This window comes from Trichomonas vaginalis, chromosome I (genome assembly GCF_026262505.1).
Source record: "Trichomonas vaginalis G3 chromosome I, whole genome shotgun sequence".
Lineage (NCBI taxonomy): Eukaryota > Parabasalia > Trichomonadida > Trichomonadidae > Trichomonas > Trichomonas vaginalis.
Genome location: NC_067203.1, coordinates 260,460 through 273,616, shown reverse-complemented (window position 1 = coordinate 273,616; position 13,157 = coordinate 260,460). Strand labels below are relative to the sequence as shown.

General features: G+C 34.8%; 3 protein-coding genes and 1 pseudogene across 4 annotated transcripts, besides 3 other annotated features; 1 reads left to right on the top strand and 3 right to left on the bottom strand.

The window, feature by feature from the left end:
* Nucleotides 1-3,599: part of a mobile genetic element that runs on past the window's edge.
* On the bottom strand, nt 487-834 carry TVAGG3_0900600 (annotated as a pseudogene). The gene has a single exon. A coding segment is annotated over exon 1 (348 nt).
* Nucleotides 3,600-3,969: 370 nt separating the features above from the next.
* Nucleotides 3,970-4,770, top strand: TVAGG3_0900580 (ER to Golgi vesicle-mediated transport; the record flags this gene model as incomplete). Its single annotated transcript, XM_001299544.2, has 1 exon — nt 3,970-4,770. The coding sequence occupies one exon, from the start codon at nt 3,970-3,972 to the stop codon at nt 4,768-4,770; it is 801 nt and encodes a 266-aa protein (XP_001299545.2).
* Nucleotides 4,771-5,042: 272 nt separating this feature from the next.
* Nucleotides 5,043-6,640: a mobile genetic element.
* A 649-nt stretch (nt 6,641-7,289) lies between these two features.
* Nucleotides 7,290-7,469: a mobile genetic element.
* Nucleotides 7,470-9,231: 1,762 nt separating this feature from the next.
* TVAGG3_0900550 (uncharacterized protein) lies at nt 9,232-9,552 on the bottom strand (the record flags this gene model as incomplete). The annotated part of the gene is made up of 1 exon (XM_001299546.1): nt 9,232-9,552. One exon carries the CDS (start codon nt 9,550-9,552, stop codon nt 9,232-9,234), a length of 321 nt encoding a protein of 106 aa, XP_001299547.1.
* Nucleotides 9,553-9,679: 127 nt separating this feature from the next.
* TVAGG3_0900540 (uncharacterized protein) lies at nt 9,680-9,958 on the bottom strand (the record flags this gene model as incomplete). Its single annotated transcript, XM_001299547.1, has 1 exon — nt 9,680-9,958. One exon carries the CDS (start codon nt 9,956-9,958, stop codon nt 9,680-9,682), a length of 279 nt encoding a protein of 92 aa, XP_001299548.1.
* Nucleotides 9,959-13,157: the final 3,199 nt, after the last annotated feature.

The following is a 13,157-nucleotide window of genomic DNA, read 5'->3' as shown; positions in this document are numbered from 1 at the left end:
TGTCTGCTTTCTTGTCATATAAATCTTGAGCAGTGAATTTAACTTTATTTTCATCCTCCATGACATAAACATCTCTACATCTAATGTATCTCATCGTTGTTATGTCTTCTTCCGATGTTAAACCTTGTGGAAAGTTAGGAGGTTTCCAATCTAATACATCCCCACCAGCTCCTTCAACCGTTCCTTCAATATTTTCTATACCAACAGTTGCGAAGAAGCTATGTGTATGTCCAACGTCACTTTTCCTGTTTAAGGTTTCTTGTAAGTTTGTAATATTTGCAATGGTATGTGTATGTCCAACGTCACTTTTCCTGTTTAAGGTTTCTTGTAAGTTTGTAATATTTGCAATGGTATGTGTATGGTTCTTATCCGCTTTAAGGTCTAAACATCCTGAAACCCACCCTGTATCGGCTTTACCTTTTAAAATCTTTGTTGTCCGTTCATGGTACCATTCAACCCTTTCTATAATTTTTTCATCTTTTTCATTCACATATTCCTTATCTGCCTTCTTCACTAACGCACTAGCCACACGTGCTAACTCATCGTCAACATACTCTTTGTCAGCTTTGTTGTCAATACTCCTTCAAAAGAAGTTCATCTATAGGTTTCTCGTTTAAAGTTCTTTTGTTGGATTTATACAAACAGTATGGTTCTTACTGTCTTGAAACAGAAACTCGTCTGTCATGGGTTTAATGTCAGTTTTAAGTTTCCTTCTTTCAATGACTCAGATATCTTAGAATAGTTTGAAAAGTTTGTTGTGTTCTTATTTAGAGCTTGCAAAATGAGTTGTCGGTTGTGTTTTATTTCTCTCATAGACGCTGTTTCTTTCGACATTTTTATTCTAGATAAAATATGCTTTCAATAGAAAAAGAAAATTCAAGAGTTGCTACAACTAAACCATTAGATGAACTTTTTACGAATGTCGGTCAAAAGTTTGAGACAGAGACCGTAAAGCATGAAGGCTATCGTTTTGACTACCCTAAGATGGTTAAGAGACCCATCCGTCACAAAAGCTATTGGCTTTCGTAGAATGAAGTTCATTTCAGAAGCCATACATGGTTTCCCATTTACGGTCGCTTTTGAAAGTTCGATACTATAACAAAGAAAAACGTACGTATGAGAAATTTGAACAGGGAAAACTTTTACAAGTTGAATTTGCTTGTAAACTTAGAAACAACTCTTCAAGCTTTTCAAGAAAAAATAAACGATATCTATCTCGAATATGCAAAACAGTACAACATTGACGAAGGAGAGTACCATCTCGATATTATATATGACAGGAAAAATGCAACTGTTAAAATCAATAGAATAGAAGACCTTGGAGAAGACGTTTATATTTCTACAAAATATAACAACTTGGCATGGTATAGATTTTTGAGGATGTTAAATCAGCCTGCAGAATATCCAGTACACCCGAACTTTTATGAAGTCGAAAACCCTAATGGAACATATGAAAATGTTTTCGACTCAGATGCTATTATAGTTCATGCTTCATTTTCTGGCGCACAAAACTCTTTTTTATGCTTGGCAAATGACTTTTACGAAAAACCTACAAAGCTATACGAACCACCAAGTGGAAGTATTTCAGACTTTCAAGTATGGTTTACTACAGATGGAAGAAAGAGAATAATTCCATTATACCACGCGTTTTACTTAGAACTTAGTTTCATATACAACTACTATCGAACGGTAAAAATATAATTTTTTAATACGGTTGAGGTGTTGGATTTGGTTGCCAACTAGACTGTGGTGCAGGTTCAGGCTGTTGTATAACAGGAGCTTGCTCTTCTGGTTCAGGGTCTTTAGGTATAATACCAACGAACTGACCTACCTTTTACCAATATTTTTGACACCGTTCCAAATTCCTCTTCCTACGTTTTTATTCCATTCCATATACCTCTTCCAACATTTCGAAAGAAGTTTCAATACTACTGAAGAAACCCATTTTACTATATGTAAAAATTAATGTCCACCTAGTCTCTTACGTTTCCTGTTGAGTTCCATAGCATTCTTTAACTGGGAGCTCATACATTCTTTTCTCCTCTGGTAGAAAACATACTCTGGGTCAACTCCTGTGTTCGCGTCATCTGCATAGAGTTGTTTATATCCCACTTCAGGGTTTGTATAAAACTCTTTCCATCTCATATTTGCATACCATGGTGGTAAGCCTAACGCAGCGTCATTTGACATGGCAGTTTGCATTTGTACATCTGTTGGCACTTGACCATAGTTTGCCATTGCAGTTTGTATTCTAACTTCATTTGGAATATTCTCGGGTTTGGTTGTCCAGGTTGCTGTGCATTCGCTAAGTTCTGTGCGTCCATTTAATATTAGATAAAAATATCTCTTACGAGTACATATACTGAACATTTGCAGGCATTGGTTCATCTTCATATTCTCTATATCTTTCTGCCACGTCAAATAAGTAAATGACACAATGGAAAAAAACCTAAAACAAGTAGTCCAATTTCAAACCACATTTACTTACTAGTAAAATTTCTTTGTTATGACACTTTCTCCAGTTTATAGGACCTCTCTCATATTCTATCTTATCGTATCTAAACTCATAGTCATGTATGTCCTCTAACCATCTCATAACACTTTCCAAACCACTTTTATCGGATGTAAAGTAAAAGCATGGATGGTTATGTAAAACGTCTAAAGTTTCTAAAGAGTCTCTCAAAGTCCAGTCTACTTGGTATTGAAAATCCCATGTGTTATAGAACGGCGGGTCTACTATAAAGAAAACATTTTCCTTGTCTTTATATTTTTCATACAACTCTGTCCAATGACATCTCACAAACTCTATACCCTCAATATATTTTTCTATGTCCTCTTTGAAAACATTTGTATAGTTAAGATATAAAACTTTTGACATAAGTGTTTCAATGTCATGAACTCTTATAGCACCACTATATAATAGTCTAGCAGATATACTATCCCAGTCAATATACTCTGCCTTTTTCAAAACCTCTCTGACAGTATTTTTCTTATCTAATGGTATACGTTCCATCTTACCTATAGGTATCTTTTCTTTCAACTCTTTCAATATTTTGTTTGTGTCTGGTATATGTTTGAGACGGTTCATATAGTTGTCGAAGTCATTGCATATAATCTTTGAGTCAGGAAATACAGTATGGCACAAATGGGATATATAGAAACTTCCACCGAACAAATCTACAAATGTTAGACCATTCGGTAGTTTCTTAAGTTCTCTCAATAGAATATCTTTACATCTACTCTTATTTCCAAAGAAGGGTAACGGTGGTTTTGTAAAATTCATTTTATATACAATAAAAATGTTTTTACCCTGAAAAGTGACAGAAAAGTGACAAAACATGAAAACTACTCGGTTAAGGTCTTGTCGGTTTTGTAAAATAACCATCCTATCTTGTTAAGACTTCCTGGACTGTTGTCAAAATGTCATGTTGTCTCATTTTTTCAGAGAAGTTCGTTTAACCGAGGGACCGAGGGACCGAGGGACCTGGTGTTATACTAAACATCTTCAGGGGGCTAGAGGGCGCAACGCGCCTGGAAGCCCCACTACCTTTTTTTTTTTTTTTTTTTTTTTTTTTTTTTTTTTTTTTTTTTTTTATTTTCACCTCGAATTTTTTATTTTGTAAAAAAATTGAATTGTGGTAAAAAAGAGTAGTGGCAATTGCTTTTTTTTTGAAAAAACTTTTAGAAACTATATGAGTGGAGTAGATCCATTATTACGAGATAGTTGCCAATTGTAGTAATAAATTATTCTACACCAATTATTTCTTTCATTTCTGGCATGACGAGCAGAAAGGAAGCGATCAGTAACCCTAGGAAAAAAGAAGAGGGTGTTACTTTTCGTGCATGTAACTTTTAGCAAAATTAAAAATTTTGTAACCAATTGATTAATCAGAAAAATAGCATCAAATAAAATAATTTTGCTATTTTGACACCGCCAGAAAAGAAAAAAAAATCGAAACGAATTAAAAAATGCTTTCAGGCGGATATTATCAAGGAAGTGGTGATCCACAAGATCCTCAACAGCAACAGCCGCAACCACAAAGTGGAAATCCATTCATGTCACCAGAAGTTTTTAAATATGCCCAAATGTTAACAGGTGGAATTCAATTACCACCTCAATTTCAACAATTAAATACAGATAAGCTTACTCAACAATTCCAGCAAAGTCAGTCCTTAATTCCACCTTATTTTGCAATTACAAGAGCTTCTTTTCTTCATAAAATTAAGAATTTAGCATGTCCATTTATTGTTAAGCAATGGTCTCGCTCTGTACCTGAAGGACAAACATGTTCTCCAATTGATAATCCAAACGCTCCAGAATTATACACACCATTAGTTTTTACGTTTATTTTCATGCTAATCACATCTCTCATAAAAGGAGCTGAGAAGGGCTTTTCAATGGACTTCTTATACATCTGTATTCTTAAATTTATCTGCATCTTGTTCTTCGAGATAGTAATTTGCAAATTATGCTTCTCCAACTTTGGTATACAAGGAACATATCCAATTCTCTCCCTTCTTTCAGACTTTTCATCGATATCATTTTATCTTACAATTATTTCACTATTTTCCTGGAACAGAGCCCTTTTCTACGTATCTTACTTATACTGTGCTGCAGCAGCCTTCCTTTGGACCCTCAGAACCTTAAATAGTGAACAATGCATGGCTCAGCGCCAAACACAGAGTACACAAATAATTACTTACTTCCTGCTTATTTTGGCAGCAATACAAATTATTCTCTTGTACTTGTTGGCTCCAAAATGCTACTAATTGAAAAAAATATTCCAAATTTTGTGTTTATTCGTTGATTATTTTATTTTTTTATTCTTTATATTGTAGTATAGATCCGTATTTTTCCCAAGTGAGCGGGGTATCTCCAATCCCAGCCCTATCGTCCTCCCAGTGTCAGTTTTCAATATAAAATCCAAATTTTTTTTGAAAATAAAAATTTCGAGAAATTTTTCTGATTTTTTTTCTTTGATTTCAATAATTCAAAATAAATTTGGGAGTAAAAAGACACTATTTAATGAAATTCATATGAGTATAGATCCGTATTTTTCCCAACTGAGCGGGGTATCTCCAATCCCAGCCCTATCGTCCTCCCAGTGTCAGTTTTCAATATAAAATCCAAATTTTTTTTGAAAATAAAAATTTCGAGAAATTTTTCTAATTTTTTTTCTTTGATTTCAATAATTCAAAATAAATTTGGGAGTAAAAAGACACTATTTAATGAAATTCATATGAGTGAATGTGGATAAATACTCTCAAAACATACAATTTATCTATTTTTTCTTTATATTATCAACTAATTAGTGATAATTTTTTTTGAATCAGATTTTTTTTCATTAAAAACATAATATATAACACAACAATGATGCACACATACGTATCTACACATCAAAATATAAAGCTTGTTTTGGTCTGGGCATCCCAACCCAAAATTCTTTAAAAATTGAATAAAATTGAATACTTGGGGCTGGGATACCCATCCCAAAACCGAATTGAATTTTTTGAATTAAAGAATATATTTATGTATTTATAATATACATGTGATGTCTATAAAAAATACTAAATTCTAAAAAAAATTCAATTTATTCAAAACGTATACTAAGTGATCACTTCATTAGTAGGATCAGCAATCCTACTAAATGGTGAGAACGCCACTAACTAAAAAGGGAGTCCTTGGAGCTCTTGATCTCTTGTCAGTAGAGTTCATAATGAGGCATGGCATCTACTGATTAGAGATCAGAGCAATCCTACCTTACCTTCAGGAGCTACAAAGCTCCTAATCGTTACGAGAGGGAGCCTTGGAGCTCCTGAAGCTCATCAGCAGAGGCTATTTACCATTTGGGCCTCTTCTGATGAAAGATGCGAAGCTCTTCTACGAACCAGGAGCTCCAAAGCTCCTAATCCTTACGAAAGGGAGCTTTGGAGCTCCTGAGTCTTCATCAACAGAGTCCCAGATGGTAAATGTCCTATGCTGATGAAAGATGCGAAGCACATCTTCGAACCAGGAGCTTCAAAGCTCCTAATCCTTACGAAAGGGAGCTCTGGAGCTTCTGAAACTCCTTTTACTATAAAATAGGACAGTTTTCTTCTGAGGTTCTCATCAAATCTAAGACTTCAGAAGAAAGCTGTCCTATCAATGTATACTTACACTCTCATGGACTACAAGTGTACAATTTTAAGGCAGAGATTATCTGAGGCCTCTCATCAAATGAGGGACCTCGGATAATCTCTACCTTAAGTAGTCAAATAACTTTTCTCATTATTTAGGAACAAAAGAACAAGAGTTGGAGTACTTTAAGGCAAGATTCTTCCGAAATCTCTCATCGAATGAGAGACTTCGGAAGGACCTTGCCAAATCCTTGAACGCCAATATCCTTGGAACTGAGCTAGAACCAGGGAGAAGTAGCATACTATAGAGCACGATGGTAATCTCGGAAATGCTTATATCGCCCCAAGCACAATATTTAAGAAGTCTAACTCATATATACAAGAAGTCAGGCTGAATAGATATTGTGCATATGGTTTGCAGAACTCTCATGATATTTAAAATTCATGTTATCCCAAAAAAGGTGACACTTTGGGTGTATCGTCCATCCCAGGGATGCAAAAATCACATCACCTTGGATCTATAATATGAGTGAATGTGGATAAATACTCTCAAAACATACAATTTATCTATTTTTTCTTTATATTATCAACTAATTAGTGATAATTTTTTTTGAATCAGATTTTTTTTCATTAAAAACATAATATATAACACAACAATGATGCACACATACGTATCTACACATCAAAATATAAAGCTTGTTTTGGTCTGGGCATCCCAACCCAAAATTCTTTAAAAATTGAATAAAATTGAATACTTGGGGCTGGGATGCCCATCCCAAAACCGAATTGAATTTTTTGAATTAAAGAATATATTTATGTATTTATAATATACATGTGATGTCTATAAAAAATACTAAATTCTAAAAAAATTCAATTTATTCAAAACGTATACTAAGTGATCACTTCATTAGTAGGATCAGCAATCCTACTAAATGGTGAGAACGCCACTAACTAAAAAGGAGTCCTTGGAGCTCTTGATCTCTTGTCAGTAGAGTTCATAATGAGGCATGGCATCTACTGATTAGAGATCAGAGCAATCCTACCTTACCTTCAGGAGCTACAAAGCTCCTAATCGTTACGAGAGGGAGTCTTGGAGCTCCTGAAGCTCATCAGCAGAGGCTATTTACCATTTGGGCCTCTTCTGATGAAAGATGCGAAACACGTCTACGAACCAGGAGCTTCAAAGCTTCTAATCCTTACTAAAGGGAGCTTTGGAGCTCCTGAGTCTCCATCAACAGAGTCCCAGATGGTAAATGTCCTTTGCTGATGAAAGATGCGAAACACATCTACGAACCAGGAGCTCCAAAGCTCCTAATCCTTACGAAAGGGAGCTTTGGAGCTCCTGAAACTCCTTTTACTATAAAATATGACAGTTTTCTTCTGAGGTTCTCATCAAATCTAAGACTTCAGAAGAAAGCTGTCCTATCAATGTATACTTACACTCTCATGGACTACAAGTGTACAATTTTAAAGCAGAGATTATCCGAGGCCTCTCATCAAATGAGGGACCTCGGATAATCTCTACCTTAAGTAGTCAAATAACTTTTCTCACTATTTAGGAACAAAAGAACAAGAGTTGGAGTACTTTAAGGCAAGATTCTTCCGAAATCTCTCATCGAATGAGAGACTTCGGAAGGACCTTGCCAAATCCTTGAACGCCAATATCCTTGGAACTGAGCTAGAACCAGGGAGAAGTAGCATACTATAGAGCACGATGGTAATCTCGGAAATACTTATATCGCCCCAAGCACAATATTTAAGAAGTCTAACTCATATATACAAGAAGTCAGGCTGAATAGATATTGTGCATATGGTTTGCAGAACTCTCATGATATTTAAAATTCATGTTATCCCAAAAAAGGTGACACTTTGGGTGTATCGTCCATCCCAGGGATGCAAAAATCACATCACCTTGGATCTATATATTGTAGGATAATAAATTTATTATTATTGTATCTGATTATTTCTTATTTATTTCCTTAATTTATTAAATAATTTAAGCATCTGGGTGAAAATAATATTACCTTCGACTATTTTATTGTTATTGCTTCATTTCAAATATATGAACTTAAGCAAAATTCATAAATTTTATCGGAAATCTTTGAGAACATAGTTTTCCAAAGGGTATATTACAAAAGTGTGCTTTGTAAAGTTTGTAAAGTGTTAGAATTTAGTATTTTTGACATTGTAAAGTCTGCATTAGTGAGGGTTATTTCACCAACACATATTCACAAAATTACTGAGAAATATGATGTAATATAGACTCAATAGTTAGTATACATATCATCGGTACTGTGGCACTGCGCGCCTCCTTACTCATGATATGTGAATTTGACATTTTACGAAACCGTTAACGTATATTTTACAACATAAACGACAACATTAACTTAACCTTAAATATTTATAAAGCCACCAACCACTTCACCTCACTAACGACTTCACTAACGTTTTCACAAACGACTTCACTAACGTTCACACTAACGTTCTCACTTACAAAAGTATTGCAACTCTTCCCATTGCTGTGCTTCATATAACAGCTCATATTCATCGGTACTGTGGCACTGCGCGCCTCCTTACTCATGATATGTGAATTTGACATTTTACGAAACCGTTAACGTATATTTTACAACATAAACGACAACATTAACTTAACCTTAAATATTTATAAAGCCACCAACCACTTCACCTCACTAACGACTTCACTAACGTTTTCACAAACGACTTCACTAACGTTCACACTAACGTTCTCACTTACAAAAGTATTGCAACTCTTCCCATTGCTGTGCTTCATATAACAGCTCATATTCATCGGTACTGTGGCACTGCGCGCCTCCTTACTCATGATATGTGAATTTGACATTTTACGAAACCGTTAACGTATATTTTACATCACAGATGCAATATTCTAATAACCTTAAACTATTTCTGCCACGTAAAGTATTTATCACATAAACCACCTCATCTCACCTCTCTGGACGTTATATATTGTGCGCAGGTCATTGCCCATGGCAACTCCCCACGACACAATGCACGTGCATGAAAAAATAAACGTTCTCACTAACGACTTCACTAACGTTTTCACAAACGACTTCACTAACGTTCACACTAACGTTCTCACTTACAAAAGTATTGCAACTCTTCCCATTGCTGTGCTTCACACAATAGTTCATAATCTTCTGACTCACTTTCTTCTTCATATAGGTCAAAATCACTGTCATAGTTTATACCTGTAAGTTTTGACAAAGCTAATGAAACACGCTTACCGTTTGTATCGTATGCTTGTATAAACTTTCCATTATGCTTGTAGTCATAAACGCTCAAACTAACTTTACCCTTTCTCCCTCGTATCTGATAGAATGTATTTTCACGAGGAACGAAGAACAAATTCTTGAACTCATGACCGTTGTAGTTTGTTATCTCAATAGTTTTCGTCATTTATATAAAAAATAATGATATCACCACCCTCACACGTATGAAAACATAGCACAAAAATAAATTTAGGTGAAGTGGTGAGATCTCACCTCTTTTTTCACCTCATTTCTACCCTGTTGAATTCATTGCTTTATAACTCTCTTCCTTTCTCCAACTCTTCTAACTTCTTCTTAAGTTCAGCAATGTTGTCCTCATGAAGTTTAATCTTTCTCAAAATTCCTTCTTTATCTAATGGTTGCTTTATCTTTCTAAACTGAACTCTACCATCCTTCATAGTATGAATGTAAAAACCTTCTGGAATAGTTCCTGATTTAATGTATTCTACCAAAAACTTTTGTTTCATTGCTTCAGTGACTTTAGTCGTCATTTCAATCAAAGGTGAAGCTAGCACAGCTATAATGGATTTCATGACTTTTAGTATTTCATGCAATCTTAACAGATAGCCTTATAAGTACTTCCAGTATCGCTAGCTGTCCCTCCTTTTTATATAACTCCATGACATTTATAATCTCGCGAAACTTAACAGGTAGCATAACAGATTAAAATCAGATGAGGTTTTGAACCAAAATTTCTAAGCAACGTTGTCAAGGATTTTGAGGAACTAGGGACAGAGTGTGGCAAAGTCCAAGATTTAATTTATCTTCATCTGTTTCATCAGCTATCTCATCTAATATGCCAATATTTTATTCATAACTCGTGGCAAACTCACTAACTTTCATTATGTTCATCTGCATGCTTCATCTGATAGAAAGTATGACTTTCATTAACTCTGTGAGATAATGAAAACTACTAGGGACAGAGACCATGGCAAAGTTCATGATTTAATGTATTCTACCAAAAACTTTTGTTTCATTGCTTCAGTGACTTTAGTCGTCATTTCAATCAAAGGTGAAGCTAGCACAGCGATAATGGATTTCATGACTTTTAGTATTTCATGCAATCTTAACAGATAGCCTTATAAGTACTTCCAGTATCGCTAGCTGTCCCTCCTTTTTATATAACTCCATGACATTTATAATCTCGCGAAACTTAACAGGTAGCATAACAGATTAAAATCAGATGAGGTTTTGAACCAAAATTTCTAAGCAACGTTGTCAAGGATTTTGAGGAACTAGGGACAGAGTGTGGCAAAGTCCAAGATTTAATTTATCTTCATCTGTTTCATCAGCTATCTCATCTAATATGCCAATATTTTATTCATAACTCGTGGCAAACTCACTAACTTTCATTATGTTCATCTGCATGCTTCATCTGATAGAAAGTATGACTTTCATTAACTCTGTGAGATAATGAAAACTACTAGGGACAGAGACCATGGCAAAGTTCATGATTTAATGTATTCTACCAAAAACTTTTGTTTCATTGCTTCAGTGACTTTAGTCGTCATTTCAATCAAAGGTGAAGCTAGCACAGCGATAATGGATTTCATGACTTTTAGTATTTCATGCAATCTTAACAGATAGCCTTATAAGTACTTCCAGTATCGCTAGCTGTCCCTCCTTTTTATATAACTCCATGACATTTATAATCTCGCGAAACTTAACAGGTAGCATAACAGATTAAAATCAGATGAGGTTTTGAACCAAAATTTCTAAGCAACGTTGTCAAGGATTTTGAGGAACTAGGGACAGAGTGTGGCAAAGTCCAAGATTTAATTTATCTTCATCTGTTTCATCAGCTATCTCATCTAATATGCCAATATTTTATTCATAACTCGTGGCAAACTCACTAACTTTCATTATGTTCATCTGCATGCTTCATCTGATAGAAAGTATGACTTTCATTAACTCTGTGAGATAATGAAAACTACTAGGGACAGAGACCATGGCAAAGTTCATGATTTAATGTATTCTACCAAAAACTTTTGTTTCATTGCTTCAGTGACTTTAGTCGTCATTTCAATCAAAGGTGAAGCTAGCACAGCGATAATGGATTTCATGACTTTTAGTATTTCATGCAATCTTAACAGATAGCCTTATAAGTACTTCCAGTATCGCTAGCTGTCCCTCCTTTTTATATAACTCCATGACATTTATAATCTCGCGAAACTTAACAGGTAGCATAACAGATTAAAATCAGATGAGGTTTTGAACCAAAATTTCTAAGCAACGTTGTCAAGGATTTTGAGGAACTAGGGACAGAGTGTGGCAAAGTCCAAGATTTAATTTATCTTCATCTGTTTCATCAGCTATCTCATCTAATATGCCAATATTTTATTCATAACTCGTGGCAAACTCACTAACTTTCATTATGTTCATCTGCATGCTTCATCTGATAGAAAGTATGACTTTCATTAACTCTGTGAGATAATGAAAACTACTAGGGACAGAGACCATGGCAAAGTTCATGATTTAATGTATTCTACCAAAAACTTTTGTTTCATTGCTTCAGTGACTTTAGTCGTCATTTCAATCAAAGGTGAAGCTAGCACAGCGATAATGGATTTCATGACTTTTAGTATTTCATGCAATCTTAACAGATAGCCTTATAAGTACTTCCAGTATCGCTAGCTGTCCCTCCTTTTTATATAACTCCATGACATTTATAATCTCGCGAAACTTAACAGGTAGCATAACAGATTAAAATCAGATGAGGTTTTGAACCAAAATTTCTAAGCAACGTTGTCAAGGATTTTGAGGAACTAGGGACAGAGTGTGGCAAAGTCCAAGATTTAATTTATCTTCATCTGTTTCATCAGCTATCTCATCTAATATGCCAATATTTTATTCATAACTCGTGGCAAACTCACTAACTTTCATTATGTTCATCTGCATGCTTCATCTGATAGAAAGTATGACTTTCATTAACTCTGTGAGATAATGAAAACTACTAGGGACAGAGACCATGGCAAAGTTCATGATTTAATGTATTCTACCAAAAACTTTTGTTTCATTGCTTCAGTGACTTTAGTCGTCATTTCAATCAAAGGTGAAGCTAGCACAGCGATAATGGATTTCATGACTTTTAGTATTTCATGCAATCTTAACAGATAGCCTTATAAGTACTTCCAGTATCGCTAGCTGTCCCTCCTTTTTATATAACTCCATGACATTTATAATCTCGCGAAACTTAACAGGTAGCATAACAGATTAAAATCAGATGAGGTTTTGAACCAAAATTTCTAAGCAACGTTGTCAAGGATTTTGAGGAACTAGGGACAGAGTGTGGCAAAGTCCAAGATTTAATTTATCTTCATCTGTTTCATCAGCTATCTCATCTAATATGCCAATATTTTATTCATAACTCGTGGCAAACTCACTAACTTTCATTATGTTCATCTGCATGCTTCATCTGATAGAAAGTATGACTTTCATTAACTCTGTGAGATAATGAAAACTACTAGGGACAGAGACCATGGCAAAGTTCATGATTTAATGTATTCTACCAAAAACTTTTGTTTCATTGCTTCAGTGACTTTAGTCGTCATTTCAATCAAAGGTGAAGCTAGCACAGCGATAATGGATTTCATGACTTTTAGTATTTCATGCAATCTTAACAGATAGCCTTATAAGTACTTCCAGTATCGCTAGCTGTCCCTCCTTTTTATATAACTCCATGACATTTATAATCTCGCGAAACTTAACAGGTAGCATAACAGATTAAAATCA